This window comes from Chironomus tepperi, unplaced genomic scaffold, assembly GCF_022539635.2.
Source record: "Chironomus tepperi strain 1889 unplaced genomic scaffold, CSIRO-AGI_Ctep_v1 contig_298, whole genome shotgun sequence".
Taxonomy (NCBI): Eukaryota; Metazoa; Arthropoda; class Insecta; order Diptera; family Chironomidae; genus Chironomus; species Chironomus tepperi.
In genome coordinates this window covers 1512883-1538030 of record NW_027226420.1, presented here as the reverse complement: position 1 = coordinate 1538030, position 25148 = coordinate 1512883, and the positions used below count along the sequence as shown (strand labels likewise).

General features: G+C 32.0%; 1 protein-coding gene across 3 annotated transcripts in view; it reads left to right on the top strand.

Annotated features, from left to right (window-relative positions):
- unc-13-4A (BAI1 associated protein 3) overlaps positions 1-25148 on the top strand; it is an 82789-nt gene that overhangs the window by 16643 nt on the left and 40998 nt on the right. For 2 of the 3 annotated variants that reach the window (XM_070642766.1, XM_070642767.1), the window contains exons 2-4: positions 7617-8041; positions 21414-21427; positions 21591-21817. In XM_070642766.1, coding sequence (XP_070498867.1) covers positions 7855-8041; positions 21414-21427; positions 21591-21817 — 428 coding nt within the window. In that variant the 5' untranslated portion in view covers positions 7617-7854. The remainder of the gene's footprint in view (positions 1-7616; positions 8042-21413; positions 21428-21590; positions 21818-25148) is intronic. The other variant, XM_070642768.1, reaches the window with a different exon arrangement.

The following is a 25148-nucleotide window of genomic DNA, read 5'->3' as shown; positions in this document are numbered from 1 at the left end:
ACAGAACCATAGTTAGTAATCATTCAAACATGTCTACAACAATTTAGAGCATCTCTAAGCATAAAATACTAATCAGTTTAAGATAAAAGTTTTACTATGTCGAATTCCGCGAAAGAATAAGAATGAGAAATGAAAGAGGACGAACAAAAACAAAAACTTTTTCTTACTCTTCCATCTCTATGTAATGGATCGATTATGGGCGAGAAATATGGAGATTTATTTCAAGTACAAAGTATATTTTCATCTCTGCATTATTAAGCATTAAATTCTAATTTAAAGAATGAGAAAAAAAAAATAATCCACTTTTTATGTTCACATTCACGAAAAAGTCTTTTCTGTCGTGGAAAATATTCTGCTTATTTCCACTTTTTTTTCTTGATAATTTAATGATGCTGGTTTGGAATTTTAAAAAATATTGGGAAGAAGCTTTATTTTTTTTGCTGTTGAGTTGTTGGTAAATGAATTCTATAAATAACTAACCTTAAAAATCGAGTGGCATGACAGAACCACCATGTCGCTTTGTAATCGACAACTTATACTAAGTCATGGAGACTATGATGTCGTCGTGATGGCTTTATCACATGTGACACATGTGTCATATCACAAGATGACTGAAAATGTTGACTGAGGGTAGATTTCAGTTGACTTGGTGTCAGGTCTCAACTTAATTCGACTTTACACAGATCTGACGCCGACCTAATGGTTGATTTGTCTCACTTGTCCCTTCTGGTTGTTCAAGCTATTATAGGGAATTGGAATAAATCTAAATGCTAGTTTAGATCCTTTTAGATCCTATCTGTGAACAGAATCCTAAAATACAATGAAGATACTTACCTAAATGAGCATACTAATGAGTATACTCAATCCATATCATTGCTCAATTTCCCTATCATACTCCATGTCTGTTCCGGCGACCTCATTTCTATATTTAGCAACTTAAAATGTTCATACAGCAGACAATAACCCTTCTCAGCTCCAAAATTAACCACAATGACTTGCTAGAATAAAGATATAACATATCTATACAATTTACGAATGAATTAATCATTAACTTAGTTGAGAGAGCTTATCTCCAATCGAAAACTATCACGTTAATCACATTCAAACCGCGATTGAAAATTTCTCATTAATTTTTCATTCAGCCTTATTTCCATTTATTCACATTTCAAATGATCTGGTGACACTGTTTTATTAAAGGACATGCTATATAGGACTATAAGCTATATGGGGTCGTTTAGTTATTACGGATAAAGTGGGGTGAAGTAGTGGTTGTAGGATTTGATTTGAAGCAGTGGAGGACAACCTGTGCATCGTGACATACTCATGTCATGTCAAGAACCTTATATCGTGTGAGGTTTTGATCGAGACTTACTACCACAAAATATTAGATTGCCCGCCACTAATTCAACAATGGAAATGGATGTTCGCTATTCTCTGACGCAATGTGGACCAAGATGTGCCATGACACAAAAACATTTGAACAGCACTGCTGTGCCGTAACAAGTCAACTATCCCTAACAACTAAATCGCTATTTTAGTAGCCCGAACAAACTTAGTTTAATGTATTTCCTGTACTTATCAATAACAGACGCTATCCTCAGCCAAAATATTACGTAATCAACGAACCACCTCAACAACTTTAAAAATAGTAATTATTCTGCGGTTTTTCGTCTGCTTCTCAAAATTTCATTCATGCTACCTTACGTAATATAAGTAAGGAATAATAAATTACATTCAATCATCTGTTGATGATGAAAAAACAACTCAGGAGGGTGCAAAAAATTTTTTAATAACCACGCTGATTCAGCAAAGGATTGTTGTTGCTGTTTTTTATCAGATTCAACAGTTTTGTGGAGCGAATTTTTTTTGGTTGTGTAAGTAACAGCATGAATATTCATTCAGTTATTCCTGTGTCGAAGGATATTTTAGTGGCTAGAAAGCAGGTGGTTGATGAATTCTTTAATTATTGCTGCTGCATTAAAGATGAAAAATTCAATTTTATAACCTTAAAGTATCCATGCCTTGACAACAAATTTTCCTTTTGACCTCGTGCTTACTGGTGTGTAGGAATACGAATGGAAAAAAAGACACAGAAATGATAATTTAAATCCTTAGGAAATAAGCAGACTTTTTCTTTCTCATCATCATCAAAATGTTCTTCTTCTCGCTGATTCCGTTTTTGTTTTTCATGTTTTCGTGCCTTTTGCCTTACCCACACTCACTTATGAGTCGCTTTTTAAATTATTTATGGATGCTTCTCTTCTTTGTTTTTTAAATTTTCTTATTCTGTGTTATTCTTATTCCTTAATTTTCTCGCGTGAGAGGATGATTATCTTAGCTACTTGATAATAAACTTCTATGCATTAAAAACGAAGCTAATTAGGTTAACTTGCATGTATTCCTGGATGTTTTCTGATTTATCACATTTGGGATATGAGTTGTTGACTTTATTTGCTTGATTTGTTTGCATTGTTGACTGATGGCAGATGGGATTACTTCGTAGAAATGATAATATGTTTTAATTAATGACAGAGGAGTGTTCAAAAAAAGAAAATCGTTGAGTTTGTCGGTATTGTAATGAATTTTAGTGTGTTCTTATCAGTATTATGATCAATAAAATGCTTGATTCACCGAATATGTTTATTTATAACGCAAAAAGGCTTGAGAACGATAATAACTCTTCAAAATATTAATAAATACTAAATATGTAAACAAAAGGGAAAGCAACTATGTACAAATTTAAGTTGCTCAGATAATTTAAATATAAAATGACCGTTAATAAAGCATCAACAAATTTGTACAATTTAACTGTTTGAATTGACATTCACAACTAGAATGTGATAGATATCGATAAAGTTAACCCAAAATATTCAAACTTCTCTATTGTCCCAATCAAAACTAAAAAAATTGTCTTACAAAATTCCATCCAAAAAACACAAAACACAAATTTTATGATCCAAATGAAAAATTTTATAGCACAAATACCAGATTCCAATAGTTTACAGTCAATGAATTTGAACATTAAATTTTTATTGAAATCAAAACAGCTTAGATATTCAAAAACTTCACCCCATAAGTCGATAAATTCCATCTTTTCTTGCTTCCAATCCCATCTCATTCAAAGTAGAAAGTAATGCCAAACTTTTACTTCCTTAATTTTATTTGAATACGTTTTGGATGTAGAAAAAAAAAGTTTTATCTTTCTTTCTGTTTCTTGAAAATTACGTAAAAATATTTAAATGAGCCAATTATTTGCATTCTTAAGATTTTCTTCATCTTGTTCCTCTCATCGACATTATCATCGTCATCATCGTCATGAAATTCAATTAAATTCACTTCTATTTCCTTATGAACTATATCCTATGAGAATATCATTTATCTGTAAGTATGTATACGAAGCAGCATGGAATGTCTATAGTAAGGAAATTGAAGAATGAGAAGAATGAGATTCTTTGAGGAAGTTGTGGATGCAAAAGTAAACAAAAGAGTAAGCGCTGTAATATGGACTTTAAGATGGTTTACATAACCTCAAAGTATGCTGACACAATTTCTAAATTCTTGATATAACCTCAAAATTGAAAAATTTGAACATAACTTTAAAGTTCCTAGATAAACTCAAAACATGTTCTCATAAATTCTCACATTCTAGGTATAAACATCAAATTTCTAGTATTAATTTTCAGACATAACCTCAAAATTTACAGATTAACCTCAAAATTTTTAGAAATAACCTCAAAATTTCCAGACATAACTTCTCAAATTTTGGACCAATCTTCACCACACTGATTGAAAATTTCCAGATATAACCACAAAACTTTCAGACATAACCTCAAAGTTTTCAGATGTAATCTTAAAAACAATGACCATAACATCAACATTTTAAAACATAACACCAAATTTCAAGACATAACTTCAAAAGCAATGATCATAACCTCAAAATTTTTAGACATAACCTCAAAAGCTCTCTCCACAAGTCCAATACGACAGCCTCAAATCACCATCACAGCATTAAAACAAGCTACAAAAATAAAATATTCCATCAAAAATCCTATCGGATAAAGGAAAAAGTTAATTAAGGATAGACGAGATTTTCTCTAAAGGATTGAATGGAAAAAAATAGAAAAAAAAAAGATATCGAGAGATTGGATGAAAAGTCAATTTGAAGTCTATAAAAACCAATTAGGAAATTAAAGAGTCTTCTCCGTCTTCATAATCCGTTATCGGAATCAGAGAGTCATCATCTGTCATCAACAATATTCATTTACTTAACAATGTCTGTACGGCTTTAAGTTAAACATTTCATTTTTTTTACTGTTACGTGTGGAAGTGAAACTGAAATTTATTTGTAAAATGTGGCACATTAAGTTATTTCCCATGACATTTATTATGATAAATAAATAAATATGTATTTTTTTTATGAAAAACCGTACGGATATATGACATCGTAAATACTACCAATGTGTGTTTGGTTAAGGTCTTATAAATTTCATATTAAATCTCATAAATATGTTGCTATAAATTTTAACTTTTATGGAAATTCCAATGTCATCTTTTGTATGTCAATTTCAATTCATGGATTTTTCGTCACCAACATCTTCATTCTTCCTTTATCTCTCGAGTAATAAAAAATATTCAAGCCCATATGCAAAATTTTCAACATACATTTATTGATGACAAAGGGATATCTCTGTATTGTGTTGTGTGTAACTTTGGGTTCGATTGATTGAATGGGCTGTGAGTTGATTTTATTTCATTGTCATACAATGGATTGCAATTTTGTCAGATATGAAATGGAAGTCGATGAAGTTTTTTGGAAAATTCTGGGAATATTGTACAATCTGATTCAATTAAATAATGTCTTTTTGTGCTGAATTAAGTCCTATTTGTGCTGAATTAAGTTTTATTTATTAAATTCCGTGAATTAAGTTCTATTTTGTTGAATTTGGTTTAGTTCTACTGAATTAGAATCATTTCTGCTGAATTAAGTTTTATTTTGCTGAATTGGGTTCAGTTCTCCTGAATTAGAATCATTTCTGCTGAATTAAGTTCTTTTTTGCTGAATTAGATTCATTTCTGCTGAATTATGTTCTATATTGCTGAATTGTGTCCAATTCCTACTGAATTTGATTCATTTCTGCTGAATTAGATTATATTGAGCTTAATTGTGCTTTGTTTAGCTGAATTAACTTCCATTAAACTTAATGCAACACTTATACAGCATACTGCGACGCTGAATTCAGCAAATCCAAACAACTCTATTTTAATAACATTTCTTTATTCATCCCATCCTCATCTTCTCACAATCCATAACACAGCTTGACAAATTTCTCCAAAAATAACCAAGAATCTGTTTATTCTCATAATATCCTAACTCAATCACCAGAACAAAGCAAGCAAATGAAGTAAAAATAGAACAAAAGTTCATGTGCTACATTCCAAAGAATGTTATATCTTACATAAAGAAAACGAAGGGTAGTCGCAGTTGGAACAATAATAACAGAATGCAGTCGGTACCCAAGTTGTTTTAATAATTTACGAAGGACTTGCTTCCTTTTCTCTTTTCTGCTGACTCAAGTAACCCAAAAAAAAATGGAAAAAACAGACGAGAAACAAATGAAAAAGGAGGAAAATGGAAAAAAGAACAATGAATAAAAAATTTAATAATTTCATTGAATGATTAATCATCGAGTCGAATTAAAAAAGGCGAAATTGTGGAAGGGTGAAGGAACAATTGTTAAGGAAAATTGAATATAAAGACAGTGTGTTGAGGGATTAAACGCATTTGTATGTTAGGAAAATTTTAAAATTTTAACGGTTTTTCAAAAATTTAAAAATTGCTATGATTTTACTATAATATACAAAATCAAAGATTTCAACGGTTTTTCAATAATTTAAACATTTTTACGGATTTCAAAAAATTCAAATAATTGACCGCTTTTTCAAAATCTCAAAAATTTCAACTGTTTTCAAAAATTCAAAGATTACAACATTCCAAAAGTTTACGGTCTTTCAAAAATTTAAAAATTTCAACGGTTTTAAAAATTCTAACTTTTCTACGAATTTGATGAAAGATCAAATAATTTAACGGTATTCAAAAATTCTAAATTTATGTAAACGTTTTTTTAATAAACTCAGTTAATAAAGTGAGCACAACTATCTCATGCTCAACAAAAAATCATGCAAATAGCAGTAAATACTATAAAATTCAACATGTTATTTACACAACACAGCTATGCTGCCTGTTATTTCGCTGCCTTTTTTCTCCTCGAAAAATGAATATCAATCCACGATATCCAATGAATAAATATTCACATTACAAATTCTACATGAAAATTAAAGACTAGCTATTTCTATGAAATAAAAGGCTTATGGAACAGATTTTCATCGTCAACATGAAAATCATTTACTGAGCAAAAAAAAGTTCAGTCGTTCACCGGAACAAATTCATTCAATTTTTATGAAAATCGATGAAAATCGACAAAAAAAAAACTTTCGGATTCGCTTTGAGTGTCTTAGACACGATATTCAACTTGACCTTGACATTTCAAGTCTAGACTTTTATTAAAGAATAGATTCTTTTGTCAAGATTAAGTCAAATTTAAGTGACAAATTATTTAATGACATTTTAAGTCATAAATATGAATTAATTATAGACCTATTAACATGTCAGCAAAGAGTTTAAGTTTTTTCTGGATAAATCAACAGTTGTTAATTACAATTTGGTGTTGATCCGCGGTAAACAAACACTTTAACATTAATTTTTTGAGTGGTTTACATCGAGTTGTTTACAAGCTTTTGCGTGTTGAATTTTTATCATTTTTTTACAATTCAAAAGTAAATCAAAGTAGGCTTTAAAAGTAAATAAAAATTCAACATTTTATCAAAACAACAATTCCAATAAAAGTAAATAAGCATTTCAAGGACGATAAAATCAAATCAAGATATTATCAATGACACCAACGCAATTCCACCTTAATATTTTTCCTTTTATAAACTTTTCAATGTCAAATTTTTTTTTTTTTTTTTGTTCGACATAAACGAAGTCAAACCTCTCAAGTCTGATACACATCTAATAACCGTTTACATCCTACGCAAGAGTGAAATTAAATTGAAAAAGAAATCACCCACTGGAAATGACATAAACGTTCAAATCAACACGAAAATGAGAGATCTTAATGTTTAGATATGAATATTTTAAGCTCTAATAATTTGTTGTGTCTTGCTTGTAATTTTCTTTTAAGAGCTTCCGTCATGAACGTCCGTTTTTATAATGAAAATTTCATTTTTTATCAAGATTTGAGGATGAAAATTGGACATTTATGATATATTGGAAAAGTTGGCTTTGTAACGGATTTTTAAATTTTGAATCTAAGCTTTTGAAATCTTCAACTTGAAGTTAGCTCCAAGTTTCTTTCTAAAAATTAATTTGTTCTTAATTAAATTGCAATTTAAGCTCAAATTAGTCAAATTAAAGACTTATAACATACTTTAACTAGTGCATAGTCCAATTTTCAACCTTAAGTCAACAACAACCTACGTAAAAACACCAAATAAACAACAATTTAATCAAAATTTGATAATTAATTCAAATTTTCATATATTTTATCTCATTACAGGTTTTTAGTATGATCGAGGTATAATTTAATAACAATAACAAGGACACTAGGCGATAATTTATTTTTAAATAGCTATATCATGATACACCTTTTCATGGGAATGTGATTAAATATTCATAATAGTGGTGAGTAGGGTGGTGGAAAAGAAAAAAAGTTAAAAAAAGTGAAAAAGAACGAAAATTTTGAACAAAAAAGAATAATTTTTTCGATATAAAAAGGAATTGTATGTGTATGAATAATGAGTTTCTTCAGTTCACTTGTCGCCAATGTAACGAGCGGTGTGGCGAATTTGGGTTTAAGTTCAAGAAGATTCTCGCTATCGCGTCAAGATTCGAATGAGGCGAATGTAGCAGATGGTGGCGTAAAGACAGCAACAACACCGTCAATAACTGTCAGTTCCAGTGGTAACCTGTCAACTCCGCATGGTAAGTGTAACAATTTTTTTTGCTGCCAATGGGCCTCCATACCTTCATGTCATGTCACTCTTATCACACCATTTCACAAATCGACATTTTACAGTCTTTTCGGTTCCATTTCATTCCTATTTTCAACCAATGCCTTCTTGTTATTATTTATCATTCATAAAAAGCTCATATCGTTTCATGGAATTGTTCTCCATCATCAATTTCGGTGATGTTCACATCAACCTTTCATATCATCTTTTCCATTCAATTTTTGTTCCTTCCTTCCTCTTATGCTACTCGCTTGATGAATTTTTATGCCTATCAAAATGTGCCTGATGTCTGAATAGGTTTGTAATTCTTGAGCGAAAGATCGTTTTGAGGAAGGAAGCAGCTTGAATAAAATGTCTAAGAAATCAACAAGATTTTGACTTAACATTTTGTAATTTTCAAAATTCGATTATCGAATTTTCGAAATTCGAATATCGGGTTTTCGAATTTCGAATATCAAGTTTTCGAAATTCAAATAACGAGTTTTCGAATGAACAAATTAAGAATTTTCGGAGTTCAAATTATGAAATTTCGAATTTTGAAATAAAAACTTTCGAAATTCGAATTCGAAATATTTTCGAAATTAAAATTCTTATTTCAAACTTCAAAACCAATATGAAACCCCGCAATAATTTCCTGTCACCACATCAACCTATATCTATGCAGCTATCTATACAATATATCATGTATAAACACAATCAACGGAATTATAAGGAAAATTTAATTAATCAATTTACTTCCATTTCTTACCTTTTTCTCGTCATTGTGGCACATTCCTTTTTTTGTGATTCTATTTTGTTCAACCCACAACGACAGCAAATGAATGAGGAAGAATGGAACGAGATATGATAAGAAAGTGCCATAGCTATTTCCATTCTTGTCATTTTTTACCCTTTTGTTTGCATATATAATAAAATATTGTGCCATGGTGTACATCCACAAAGAGCTATTTATAGCTGATATGGCAGAAAAACCGAAGAGAAACTGCGAAGCAGAACAGGAAAAAATATCATTAAGCTTTTATTCTTTGCTACATCTTGTTCCATTGTCTGCGTTCTTAAGCAGACGTGAAAGAGAAATGAAAGAAATTATTATTTTTATTTGTGTGATTTGCTATTTGCAACTATAGTTATGAGGATCTAGCGTTGGGCTCAGTGAGAAATGAAGTTTTTCGAATTTTTAACGGTTTTCCAAAATTCAAATATTGTATCGGTTTACAAAAGTTCGAAATTCTGTAACGGTTTTCGAAATTTCAAACGGCTTTCAAAAATAAAAACAGTTTTCGAAAGTTAAAAATATTTAACGATTTTCAAACAATGTTGAATGTTTTAACGGTTTCCCAAAATTCAAAATTTGTAATAATTTTTGAAAATTTAAAATTTGAAACGGTTTTTGAACATTCAAATTTTAACGAATTCACCTAATTTTCAAAATCTATTACGGTTTTCAAAAATTCAACTTTTTACCATTCTTAAAATGAACTCTAACATTTTATAAAAATCACCATCCCATGAATTTTACTTCTGTTTACGCTTTCGCAAGCATAAAAATCTTAAGTGATATTTCATTTTGAATGGAAGGATGATTTAAAATTATAAAGAATTCAAACAGAGTTGTTTATAAATAAGATTTCTATATTTTTCCTCGAAATGAATCACTTGTATACTCGAGAACTTGAATATATAGTGTATATTAAATCCGCAAGGACCATATCTCTACAATAATTTGAGATTGTCTGTAGTAAAACTTTTAAAATTCATTTTCAAGTCTCTAAAATACATCAGATTATCTCAATAATTAATCAGTTAGTAAAGTCAAATTAAAAACTTCATTAACCCTTTTAAAGAGATGCGAAAACTGTTCCATTATCTTCTAAAATAATGAACATCTTAATTATCTTACTATTAAAGTCGAGTTAGAAGGTCTTTATCCAAAAAATATGGACAAAACTTTTGAAATTTTCTTGCTAAAATGCAAGATCGAGAAATTAATAACATCAAGTAATGTAGGTCAGCATGCATTAATCCTTTTCTCATTTTGAACATCTTGAATCTTATTAATGATAGTGTACATGAACTCTGAATGCTGCAAATTGTGTTGCAAACTACGATTCTCTATCCATGACAGAACTTTTAATTAAAATTCAGATGAATTTGCTTTGATTGAATTTATTTAAAATAACTAAAATTCAGTTTTTGAATTAAAAACGCTACACTGAGCAAGCTTTTGAAATGTGTTTACAAATGTTTGACAAAGAAAGTAAATTAATATAAATGCTCAAGGGATGGAAGTGTTGATTTTAATTTGTAACGGTTAATTGAGATTCAAATATGTAAATAAACGTGAAGTTGGCATCGGTAGTTTTGAAAATTTGTTCTTTAAAGTAAAATAATTCAATTTTAAGCTATTTTAGTTGATAAAATCAAAGATTTATGGAAGTAAACAGTGAATAAAGACAGTGTTGCACTTGATGACATGCAGTAGTAAGCAATATAGTCAATTTTAGTTGCAATTGATTTGTTCAGTCACAAGAGTATGTAAATATTCAACAAATTGAATCAAAAATACATCAACTTGTTAAAAAATTCAATAAAACTTCAACAGGATCTCAATTTGAATGAAATTTTGAGGTTTACATGACATATTTTCTTTTTATACCTCACAAAAATTTTCTTCTAATTGAATTTACACTTCCTTAGATTTTCAATTATTTTTTTTTTATACTGCTGCACATATTACATTTTCATTACATCCAATAAGCAAATATGTCAAAACTGACATGCATAGGATAAGCATACACACATTCAGTATTTATTCATATTACGTAATATTCAGTAAATATTGATTGTAATGTTATGCTTTGATACAAGCTATAGCTTTACATTTGAATTTTTTTTCTCAGAATTTTTCACATACATTTTCATTCAAAATAAGGCTATTCATAAATTATTTCGCTTATTTTATATTCAAAGGAAGGCCTCTGACCAGAAATTGAACCCATAAATTATTGACTAGCTGCTTGTTTTTTTTTCGGGCCTCCCATTTTTCGTTACGGATTTGAAAAAAAGTTTTTTTTGAATCCTTAAGGTGTAAACCCTTTTTTTCTGAATTCAATTAAAATTTCAATCAATTGCAACAAAATGTTATTAATTGTGAGAAGTTTTCCTTGTGGATTCATAATGGGCTTCTTCTGTTTTGAGAATATTTTTTGTGGTTAGTTGTGCAATATTTTATCGTTTTGTGGAAGATTGATTGTGGCTTGAATAAAGGAGAATATGATAAAAATTTAAATTTTTTCATTGAGTTTCTGGAGCTTATGCTGGTCAATGTTAAGAGGAGTCAGAGCCTGGGTGATTGAAGGGTCGAACGGGAAGCCGCATGGTGTAGCAATGCATGGACTCCATTGGTCTGGCTAGTTTGTGTTACTTGAGACAGGAATCTTACCCAGGGACGCATTGGGGAAGGTGGAGGGAGATGGGGGGTTGGGACGGATATAAAGATATCTCTAGTCTAATCTAACTGTCATTGAAAAACAGTGCCAAATCCAGAAAAATCTTTCTAAATCCCCCTGGAATCGCTATCCCACACCCCCTCCCACTTCCCCTTGCTTTCGTCCCTAGTCGAACCTTACTGTCATTGACAAAGAGTACCAAATCCCAATAATCTTCCTAAAGCCTCATTGCAATTGCTCTTGAACTAAATAGGATTTCGCATCTTCAAAATATTTGGACATCTTGCAATAAACAGTTCAAAAATTCAACAATTTTTACTTATTTTTCCAACTTTAAAAATCCCTCAGAGCAACAAACTAAAAAAAACTTTTCTTGATGAAAACTTGAGAAAATAAATTGAAAAGGATTTTGATGAGTGATAAAAAACCATTTTGTGCTGCGGTTTAAAAAATTTTTTTTCATCCCTTAATCTCTTTCTCTCTATTAAAATTATTCAAATTCTATGGGATTTTACAACAGAAAAAAATTTTCCATTTGAATAATCTACACAGAACTGAGAGATAAATGGGGTCTAATATAATTTTCAAGTAAATTGCTGTCCATTTGTTATAAAATAAAATTATTTTATTTCATTACGTCATTCTCTTCCTACCTGTCTTATTTGTTTGTTTCCTTTTTTTTCATCTGTGTACTGTGTCGTATTTGTAAACCGCACATTTTCTCGTTTCCGTTTGTAGGTTATATGGATTGGATTTTTTTGGGAATTTTAAGGTTCAGTTGATTTGTTTTCTTATGAGAATGATGCTAAGTCATCGATATTGGCGTCTAAAACTGACTTTATCGATAGTTTCCTTTTGTTAATTACCAATACCAAGTGCTACCTTGTGAAATTCAATGATTAGATGATTAAACAGCGGTAAATTTCCAATTTTAATGAAAACTGATCGAATAAATGTTAATTTACAAGCTAAACTCTTTAATATTGCATTAGTCTTCAATAAATTGATAAATTTGTATGAATTTAATGAGGAATTGTTATTATTTCTTCACAATGATGTTTATTCTTTGGAGTTCAAAAACAGACTGAACTTTTGTGTGAAAAGGGGGCTTAAACTATGCACAGTAAATAATATTCAAATCTAAAATGAACGTTATAACATTTTTCATGGATTGCTTTGTTTACATTTCAATTTGAACTTTAATTAAATTGGAAAGCTCAATTTTAATTCAAATTTTGGACAAAATGTTTCATTTAGAAGTCACAAAGAGTTTGAATTCCATTGGAACTTCCCAATAGCTTCACTTTGCCTTCTTTCTGTCCATCGTCCATTTTAATTCAAGTAAACTCACCAAATCCATACAATATCTTAGTCTACATTCAATTGAAACAATCCATAGTCAATTCTAATTTAAAATCATCAATAAATCATAGTTTTAAAGCCTAAACTCCAACAATCTATATAACCTTCACATTTCATCCTCAATCTCTTGAGGTATATCATTTAATACAGTAGAAAATTCTCATGAAATCTCACCGTACGATGGAAACAACAACACAAATGAAAGAAAATGTTTAAGGTTCATTCATTTTGGATGAACGAAATGGAAATTTTTTTTTATTAGCACAATTTGTAGTCCATAAATTAGGAAAAAAATATTCAAAAAGATAGAAATTTGAGCTTATACATTTTGAGGGGGGTAACAAAGGTGGAATTTGTAAATATTTTTTATGGACTGGATTTGAAATTTGAAACAATCTTAATAATAGGAAGTAAGAAGATGAAGATTTTGGGTTAGGTTGCTCATAATTTTAGAAAAGTTAAAGACTTTAAAGCCACTTGATGTAAATGTTACTTTAATTCTTAAATTGAGAACCCGAGTAGCATATGTAGTTGAGTAGGGCGTTGCTTTGCCGGTTAGTGGACGGGAAGTTGGGTTTCTTGAAGTCTCGACTTCGACGAATGTTCGAGACTACAAAGGAATTCTCCGAAGTCTTAATCTCGATGTCATGGTCTCGGTCTTTATGTCCCGAACTCAGTATCGAGAATCTTTAACATGGACGTGAGGATGCTCTGAATACTCCTTCTGAATTGGTCCTGCCGACCAATTTTTACAACAAAAAATGACATTCCCCTAACCGTGTTGTTCGGGTAAGAAGGTAAAGGATCACAACACAAATTTAAAGAAAATCTTAGCAGCAGCGTCTGTAAACTCGAATTATTTTCCGTCTTTTTTTCAAGAAAGCATAAAACAAAGAAAAGAAATGTCAATAAAAGTAGGAGGGTGACACAATTTCAATTAATGTTAATCAGAGCATGAAAATTTCTCCGAAAGAATAACTTCTTTACTTATTTATGAATTCTACATCTGTGTTGCTTTTCTTCATCCTTACTTTTGTAACGACTGATTTACTTTCCTAAACTTATCCATCTTATCTAATTTTGTTTTTGAATAGAAAAAAAATGCTTTAAAAATTCATAAAATATCTGAGAAGATGACCTTCCAGCTATTTATACATTGTAGCTATTTTTACATCTTTTGTTATTGTTATTCTTACGGCAACAACTTTGTTCTGTAGGTTTTAAAAGCTTTTATGTTTAAAATCTTTAATAAATTAAATTTCTATTTCAATACAAAATCTAAACAACAATTTGCGGGAAAAATTCAAATTTTTTAAACCCGTTAAGAAGTTTGAATTTCAAAAAATCGTTAGAAAGTTTGAATTTCATAAAACCGTTGAACAAAAAGTTGATTTAATTACATTAGCACGTCCTTAAATTGATTATTTCTTGTTACCAATCTTCTTTTTATGAATTTCAATCAGGATTCTAATTTTAAACATTAATTACAATGTAAAATTCCATAATTGCGCCTTTGAACATGAAATCTCAATTTTGATAGTGAAAATAAACATAAATGTATGCAAATAAGTAATTATATAGAGCTTACGAGCTTGTTCATCACTTACTTTTCATCATTGAGTCATAAAAAGCTAGGGATTCAAAGGGACAAGACATGGATTTAAAAATTTTGTTGGCTCTAAATTTCCTCTATGCACTGCTGATGTTGCATTATTCAGACTCATTGCCTAGCACTGAAGATGTAATTGGAAGGATTCCAATAGTTGAGGATCACATCATCGAATGGGCTGGAATATGCGAACATATAGTGACAATGATAATGAGCAGTGATGATGCTGTATTAGGAAGGATTGATGTCGTCATTTATTTAATGGGAAATAAGCTACAGGATCTTAATCATGAAGGATTTGAGCTGATGCTTAGCAAATATGGACATGAGAGAATCACCATGCGACTATTCCTGCCATCATCACGCAAGACTAACTTAATAGCAAATTTTGTGATTGTTATACTGGAAAACAGGAACTTTGACTTTATCAAAATAATTGAAGCGTACTTTAGAATGATATTCAATGATCAAACTACCAAGTTCTTCATTATAATGAAGGATGAACGATTCTTAGAGCATGTTTGGGTTGCATTCTTAAGGACACGATACTACAATGCTTACTTTATTGTTTTGAGAAAGAATCAAGAATTTGATATGCATCGAACTGTTATATCGGGTACTGGAATCAGCGCAAACTTAGACATTCAACCATCTGACACTAGCAGGTATCAAAAAATCAAAGAAATTATTCGAAATGATCAGATCTCGTCATACAACATTGTCTTTTACAACTCATTACCAATATCATACTTTAAGGACAACATTGTCGTAGGTCCTGAGGGGAACTTAGTTGATGAATTCAGCAAGATAACTGGATGTAATTACAGAGTTGTGAATGATCCAGCAGAATCGCCATCAATACCTGACATATTTAGAATGATGGAATATGTCGGTGACATTTGCCTGTACTCCAGATTGTACTTTGATAATTCAAAATTCACAATGGCATGGACAAATCAAATTGATGGAATGTGCTTGCTGATTCCACGAAATATCATTGTGTCATCATATGAAAATTTTGAATTGCCACTCGATAAGACATCCTTAATATTGGTATTAACGTCTACTGTCTTAGTCATCATATGCTGGAAAGTCATCTCAATTGTCACAAGTAGTCAAAGATCATTGTCATCGATAATTGTTGCAGTTTATGACTTGGCACTTAACTTTGGTGCATCTGGAATTGAGGACATAACGATCCATGAGAGTTTTCTGCTCTATACTTACATCTTTGGATCATTCATACTTGTATCCTTCTATGAGTCCATTTTCTTGACTCTTATGCTAACACAAACGACACTAAGATCAGCTGAAAATATTCAAGAGTTGATAGATACAGGATCAAAATTCTATACATATCCAGACACAGATCCTATATTGGACGAATACCTGCCAATCATCCCAGACAATCTCATCATCAACAAAGTCGACTTAATGGTGACTCTTACACTTCAAGTTCCGAATAACTTTGATAGGAATCTGGTCTATATTGTCTATTGCCAATATGCGGACACATTCTTAGAATCACCAAGAAATTTATATGATAATCGCAGGATATTTGACAAGTTGATCTTAACGGAAATATATCATCGCTATACAGTACGGAAGGGATTCTTCTTCTTAGACGAATTCATCAAATTAGTCGAAAGTTTGCAAGAGTCAGGAATCTATAAGTTTTGGCATAAGCAAGGATACGACGAGACAATTAAAAACTTATTAACTCATAAGGATCATAAGGAAGTTAGCGTATTTGACATAATAGAGTTTAGTGGAATGAGTATACCACTTACAGTATTGTCTTTTGGATGTATCGCAGCATTCGCGGTCTTTGTTTTTGAAGGTATTGGTTCTAGATGGAAGGGATTATACCAGTATCGAATGAAAATGATGAGTAATCGAGTCCAACATTTAAAGCTGAAGAAAAAGTTGAATTTAAACAAATGGATGCAAAAGTATGTCTACACATCTAATCATAGAGTCGATAGACACATCTTGACACGAAAGGACAAAGATTTAAAAGCAATGGATCAACTTTTGTCTATGGATACATCGTCGGAGGCAATTAGATTGCGAGAATCAATGAATCGTTCGTTTTTCATTTGGAGGAAGTTTAAGAAGCCAGTAACAAAGAGAACAATAAGACATAGAACTACTCGAGTCAAGCCTTACAACGCAGAAAATAGGATTTAAATGAGTTGATGTACATGTAGTGTTGGTTTTGATGTTGACATGCACATTACATGTAATATTTTTTTGATAATTGTCAAAAAGCATGCAGCATGTAGGTTATAACCAATCATAATGTATTAACGTAGTATTGGCTAACCCGTTTGATCAAGCACACTGATCCAAGTACTGTAAGCTCAACACTGCACCAGCATTCGGAGTTGTCACATAGCTGTCTAATTGTATGATGGCAGAGGCGTATTCAGGGTGGGGTGAAGTGTGTCAAGTCCCTTTCTTATTGGAAAAATCCAACCCCTACGTCCTATCAAACAACTTCCTGATACGCTCATATCATTTGTCTTTACCTAGGCATCATTTAGACTTGAGGACAAGGAAGCATATCTTCCAATCTTTAGAAATTGCCTAGGTCCGACAGAGGTCGACTACTTTATTTAGATAGCTTTGTCATTCCTAGCTCTAGAATTGCCTAGGCAAAGGTAATATCCCCTAATAGTCAAAGAGACCGCTTTTAGGTACCGTAGTGGTATTTCTGTGACATTAAAGCATACTCTTTGCCTCTTAAGGATCTGTTGTGCTAGGATGTTGCCTATAGTAGAATGTAATAACTCTGCTCACATTACTTCTGTTGTCAAAAAAAGATGTAATTTTAAATTTAGAAGTGAATAAAAAAACTGAATGCCTTAAAACATTTTATATTTCTTCTTTTTACCTGCCACGCATGTACATATTTCCAAGAAAAGAATTACTACGTGGATCAAATTTTAATTAACAAAAATTAAGCTTGTATAACATAAGAAACATTTTCTTTTTTGTGCTTTGTTTTAATTGCTTCGTGATTCCGCGAATCTTTTACATCTAAATCAGTGGTAGGCAAACTTTTGTTTCTTGCGGCACTCCTTGGTGATAAGCTTCGACTAAAATATCAAATGGCATACGGTTTTTGGTATTTCCAAAAAATTTTGGAAGCACTTTAGTCTGCCGCAACACAGGTTGTCCACCACTGATCTATATGAAGACGTGTAGTCAAAAGGAGAGGGGATCTCAATTCCAAAATTCTTTAAATTACTAGGCTTCTTTAAATTTGTAAAGAAAATTAAGCCTTCTAGTGCAGGAAGTAGGGGGAATTGAGGAAACTGAAGTCTAACTGCTGATCAAATCCCCAGCATCAAGCTAGCGATGGTAAGGCTTACTTACTTACTTACTTACTTGTGCGAAGGCAAACTAGAGCCCATTGCTGCACTTAGAGTTCGTCGGAAGTTGGATCTGTCTTTAGATTACATCTGCCAGTTTCTAATTCCCTGCACTTTTGCATTGTTGTTCACACAGTAATCCCATGAGCTTTTTGGTCTACCTCAAGAGATGGTAACCGGCTAGTTCCGAAATCAACTAGTATACAGAAATCAACTTAAGGTTCCATAAAAAATTCGAATTCTGTTATAAATTGTAGATTTGATCACTTCAATATTGATTCGAGTTCCGATAATATACTTCTAGTAACTTCAATGCAATTATTAAGCTGTTCGATAATATCAAAAGCTATATTCAATTGACAATTGTAAAATTATCCCTTTAATTGCACATTGTATGCAAACAAGTAATTCCATCGAGTTCCATTGAGTCCAATGAAATCTAGTTCAATTTGCTCCATCAGTTTTAGTTCTTTGAATCAAATACAGTCAGGAATTTAAAGAGACAAGACATGGATTTGAAAATTTTGTTGGCTTTAAATGTGCTCTATGCACTGCTGATGTTGCAATATTCAGACACGGTGCCTAGCACTGAGATAATTAGTAAGATTCCAATTCCTGAAGATCAAACAGCCGAATGGGCTGACTTATGTGAACATCTAGTGAAAATGATGTTGAACAGTGATGACGCTGCATTAGGGAGGATTGATGTCGTCATATATTTAATGGGTGAAAAGTTGCAGGATTTTGATCATGAAGGATTTGAGCTGATGCTTAGCAAATATGCACATGAGAGACTATCTATGCGACAGTTAACAGCTACATCTGGATATAGCAATATAATAGGAAATTTTGTGTTCCTTATACTGGAAAATAGATACTTTGACTATAATAGGATGATTGAAGCGTATTTTAGAATAGTATTTAAAGATCAAAGTATCAAGTTCTTTGTTATAATGAAGGAACCAGAAATGCTTATATCAGTATGGACATCATTATTAAAGACACGATACTACAATGCTTACTATATTGTCATGCAAAAGAATCAAGAATATCAAATGAATCGAATTAAGGTATCCGGCACTGGAATGGATTCAAGCTTAGGTCTACAACTAACTAATGTCAGCAGGTATCAAAAAATCAGAGAAATTATTCGTGTTGATCAGATTCCGTCATATAACTTAATATTTTACAACTCATATCCAATATCATACTTTAAAAGTGGAGTTATATTGGGACCTGATGGGAAGTTAGTTCAAGAATTTAACAAGCAAATTGGCTTTTATTACAGAGTATTAAATGATCCAACATATTCACCATCAATGTCTGAAATATACGGTATGATGGAATATGTCGGTGACATTTGCCTTTATTCAAGATTATATTATCATAGCCAAAAATTCAAAATGGCATGGACAAATCAAATTGATGGGATGTGCTTGCTTGTTCCACGAAATATAATTGTGTCTTCATATGAAAATTTTGAATTGCCACTCGATAAGACATCCTTAATATTGGTATTAACATCTACTGTCTTAGTCATCATATGCTGGAAAGTCATCTCAATTGTCACAAGTAGCCAAAGATCATTGTCATCGATAATTGTGGCAGTTTATGACTTGGCACTTAACTTTGGTGCATCTGGAATTGAGGACATAACCATCCATGAGAGTTTTCTGCTTTATACTTACATCTTTGGATCATTCATACTTGTGTCCTTCTATGAGTCCATTTTCTTGACTCTTATGCTTACGGACACAACACTAAGATCAGCAGAAAATGTACAGGAGCTGATAGATACAGGAACAAAATTCTATACTTATCCCGACAGTAAACTCATTTCGGACGAATCGCTGCCAATCATCCCAGACGATCTGGTCATCAATAAAGTTGATTTAACTCTTTCCCTTACACTTCAAGTTCCAAATAACTTTGATAGAGATTTTGTGTATTCTGTTTATTGTCAATATGCTGATACATTCTTAGAATCATCCAGAAATTTATTTGATAATCGCCGGATATTTGACAAGATTATTTTGACTGAGACTTATCATCGGTACACAATACGAAAGGGATTCTTTTTTATTGACGAATTCATAAAATTAGTCGAAAGTTTACAGGAGTCAGGAATCTATAAGTTTTGGCATAGACAAGCTTATGAAGAATCACTTAATAATCTTGTAACACCTGATCATAAAGCAGTTACTGCCTTTGATACGATTGAGTTTAGTGGAATGAGTATACCACTTACGGTATTGTCTTTTGGATGTGTCGTAGCATTTTCTGTCTTTATTTTTGAAAATATTAGCTGTAAATGGACAGTAACATGCCAGAATCAAATGAAAATGATGAGTACCCAAGTCCAACATCTAAAGCTGAAGAAAGAGCTGAATTTAAACAAATGGATGCAAAAGTATGTCTACAGCAAGAACGTTAAAGTCGATAGACATATTAAGGCACGAAAAGATAAAGATCTAAAAGTCATGGATCAAATATTGTCTATGGATACAACAAAAGAGACAATCAAAGGACGAGAATCAGTAAATCGTGCGTTTTTTACTTTGATGAAGTTTAGACAGCCAGTATCTCAGAAAACAATAAGACGTAGAATGATTCAAGTCAAGCCTCACAACGCAGAAAGTAGGATTTAATTGTTTTGATGTTCATCTAGTGTTGATTTTGGAGTTACCAAATATAAGGCACTAAAGTAATGTTAGTCAACCAATGTGCTGCAGCACACTGTTGTAAATAATATTAAGTACAACGATTTGGCATTTCTTTTGTGAAATAAGATGTAAACTTAAATTTGGAAGTGAATAAAATTTGAATCTGAAGTTCCATCAACCCAACCTTTCCCATTTTCCATTTGGTGAAGTCAGGTGCATAAGAAGCTACTTATTGTTTTTCAAAAATCGGTTAAACCATTAAGGGTGGTTGTCACTTACTCAGTGTCAACGGAACCAGATGACCTATACCATTTGACAGGTCTTCAATCTAAATCAGTGGTGGACAACCTTTTATTTTTCTCGGCACACATACCTTGATGGCAAGCCTCGACATTAACTGCTATGACAAACGATTCGTGGCATTTTCAGTCATTTTTGGCTACACACTAGTGTAACGAGGCACACAGGTTACCCACCAATGATCTAAATAACCAAAATTCAGTAATTTGTTTAACTCAGTCACTTAATTTCATAAATCCACGACTCTTACTCCAAACCCCCAATTTATGACTCAAAAAAATGTTAAGAATCACCAGATTCATCAACCGCTATCTATAAACTTTTCCCCACAGCCATGTATTCCTTAATTCCATCCAATCTGAAACTTTTTGATATTTTTTATCATAAAGTTTTCAATCCATTCTCATACAGTTCGTCTACAGCAGACTATCAACAATATAAAAATTCCATGAAACATCATCTCCTTCATTTCTTATTCCATTCCTTCTTCATTTTTCATTGTGAATGGTGCTGATTATTCAAGAAAAAAAAAAATGAAAATTTATGTAGTAAAATAAATGTCTTCTTTTTGTTATACTTACAGGATTTCCCAAAGTGGTAACTGATTGAAAGATTTTCACCAAGCCTCTGTCTCAAGAGTGCCACATCTTATTTCATGTCAATTTATCATTTTCATTTTTCTCTTCCATGTTTCTCATCATCTACATGAAAATAAAATTACGTATGCGATTCCCGTACATAAAAATCTAAAACCTAAAAGCTGCCATCACCATCAGCAAGTGCTGGACAAATTCCAACAAGTCTACGTAGATCATCGGCTCGTGTATTGACGACAGAATCAATGATTCCAGCACGACAAGGATCTTTTCGACAACAGAGACTCTCACCTGTACAGGCTGCAGCACCGGCACCGATTGATAAACCAGCACTAGCATTTTGTAAGCGACGAATGTCATGGCCTGAAATAAATACAACATCCACATCACGGTGAGTAAATTAGAATGAAAAATAATTTCTAGTGTACACATAAGGGATGTTAAAATTGAATAGATCTGGCATTTATGTCTATATGCTGAGTAAATATTTAATCATATGCGAAATTCCTTTTTGTACTTTTGTAATGAATATATACTATTATATTCGCATGTTGAATGTTTGAGTTTTAAAAAGTTTTTGGGTAGCTGGGAGATGAATTTTTGGTTTGGGGTGCAATAGGCGAATTTTGAGGAGATAATAAGGCCATTCTTCCTCCTACACACTCCTATTTTTCCCGAGGTTGCCCTGGTGCGTCTAGAGAAAGCATGGGGATGATTTCTTCAAATTTACCCCGGGGCACTAAGAGAAAGCATGGGGATGATTTTATCAAATTTACCCCGGGGCACCAAGAGAAAGCATGGGGATGATTTTTTCAAATCTACCCCGGGGCACCAAGAGAAGCATGAGGATGATTTCTTCAAATTTACCCCGGGTCACCAAGAGAAAGCTTGGAGATGATTTCTTCAAATGGTGCGTCTAGAGAAAGCATGGGAATGATTTCTTCAAATTTACCCCGGGGCACCAAGAGAAAGCATGAGGATGATTTCTTCACATTTACCCCGGGGCACCAAGAAAAAGCATGGGGTTGATTTCTTCAAATTTACCCCGGGGCACTAAGAGAAAGCATGGGGATGATTTTATCAAATTTACCCCGGGGCACCAAGAGAAAGCATGGGGATGATTTTTTCAAATCTACCCCGGGGCACCAAGAGAAGCATGAGGATGATTTCTTCAAATTTACCCCGGGTCACCAAGAGAAAGCTTGGAGATGATTTCTTCAAATTTACCCCGGGGCACCAGAAGAAAGCATGGAGATAAAAAGACATTCCTTCAACTATTATGGAACAAAATCCCAACAAAGCTTCTGAATAATCAGAAATAAGAAGATATTCAATCAGACAATATCATAGCTAAAGTCTGACATACCCGATAGCACAAAAAACCAACATGTCAAAATAATTATGAATATTTCACAACAGAAACAAGCTAACAGAATAGAATAAAGCTGCTCGAACTTTTTTATTTTTTTCTATGAATAAATCAAATAAAAGGAACAAGAAGAAAAAAAAGCAAACTAGACAAATATACATGATGAATATAAAAGCACTAGTTACGACGAAATAATATTAATGTATGGAACTAAGCTCAGTCTGATATCATTTTTTTGTCATCATTATAATTTTATTCAATTTTTATGAAATGAAATGAAAAGTTTTATTAAAAAAAAAGTAAATTACATGATATTTCATATGCTGTAAAACCATCTATGTATCTAGAATGCCATTAATGTGAGTTGAACAAGAAGTTGCCATAGTAAAATTACTTTACATGCTTTTTTTGTCATACAACAGAATTTATGCTTGTTATGTTACACGATTATAATGCGATGATTGAGTTTATTTTGAATTAAACTAATTTGTGTTGCGTTTTAAGGCTGTGGATATGAAAAATATTGGAAAATTGGTTGACTAAGTTGTTTTGGCAGCTAATGGAATTTTTTTTGTTTTTGGGGAAATTGAGTAATTGATGATAATGGGTAATTTTGAGGGATGTGCAGAATGTTAGGGTAAATTTTAGCAATTTTTGAGCAAATTTAAGGAAAAATAAGCAACGTTGCTTAGCTCAAAACTGAGCAACTCCTAGCAAAAGTGGGCAACATTCTAATAAACTGATAAAATTTGAATAAATTTAAGGAAAACTAAGCAAAGTTGCTCAAAAGTGAGCAACTCCTAGCAAAAGTGAGCAACTTTTTAAAAAAAAATTGATAAATTTTGTGCAAATTTAGGCAAAACTAAGCAACTTTTTTTCCAAAAAAGAGCAACTTTTTAGCATAAGTGAGCAATTTTCTAACAAACTTGTTATTCTGAGTAAAAAAATAAATTTTGAGCAAATTTAGGTAAAACTTAAGCAACTTGAGTAAAAGTTAGCATCTCTTGCTCAAATACTAGGGACTATAGTTTATAAATTGAGCAGTTTTCTTTTTACATTTGATTAAAATTCAGCAGTTTTTATTAATTTTAAGCTAAATTAAGCAACTGTAACCTCAAAACTAAGTTTCAATTAGGTTAAACTGAGCAACTTTGAGCAACACTAATAAATTCTGTTCAAAACTAGGTTAAATTGAGCAACACTAAAAAAATCTAAGCAACTTTGTTCAAAACTAATCTAATGTCTTAAGTTGGATTGAGCAACAGTAATCAGAACTAAGCAATTGTGTTCAAAAATAAGTTAAACTGAGCAACTTAAATGAAAGTGAGCAACTTTTACTAAAAATTGAACAATTATTGAGTCAAATTGTGTATTTTCTTTTTTTTTATATTAAATTCATACTTAACACTAAGCAACTACTAAGTTTAAGCAACATTTGAGTAAAATTGAATATCATCTTAACGTAAATCCACAAAATAACTTCCTCCAAAAAGCCATTTCAATTCAAAACCTTTACCAAAGAATCCTTCCACCTACTAAAAAAGATACTCACAGAATATCAATATTCCTCATCATTTATCCCACCCAATAGACTCCCAATAAAATCTAATTTCCTTATATTCCACAAATAAGCCTTTCAGAACATTTTCTTCCTTTTACTGCATAAGCCGTTTTTATATGCTTTTAGTAGGTTAAGTAAATTAAACTTAATGACACATACACAACCCCACTTATGGAACAGCAACAGTGAAAAGAATTTATATATAAGTAAAAAGATTTTACGTGTTAGATGTCTATATGCTATATGCTATATGCTTTTTTTGTTCTGAAAATTGCTAAATAAACCTTCCATTATTGCCGGTATGCGGCAGGTAACAATGAAAGGAAATGAATGAAAATATAATCATTAGTGAAAGAAAAGATGGTGGAATGAGTTGAATTAAAACATTTTTTTCCATTACTATATGGCAGTTGTGGACGACCTTTTGTATTTCATGGCACATTTTGGTGGTATACCTCGACCGAAACCGTACTCGGCATGCGGTTAAGACTATATTGCTGTGGTGGACAACTTGTCTGCAAATAAACCATATAACGTGTACGGTTTTGGCCGACGTCTGTCACAGGATGTGAAATGAACCGTATACTGAGTACGGTTTTTGGTTGACGCCTGTCACAGAATGTGAAATGAACCGTATACCGTGTACGGTTTCGATCGACGTCTGTCACAGAATGTGAAATGAACCGTATACTGAGTACGGTTTTTGGTCACAGAATGTGAAATGAACCGTATATCGTGTACGGTTTTGGTCGAGGTCTGTCACAGGATGGAAAATGAACCGTATACCGTGTG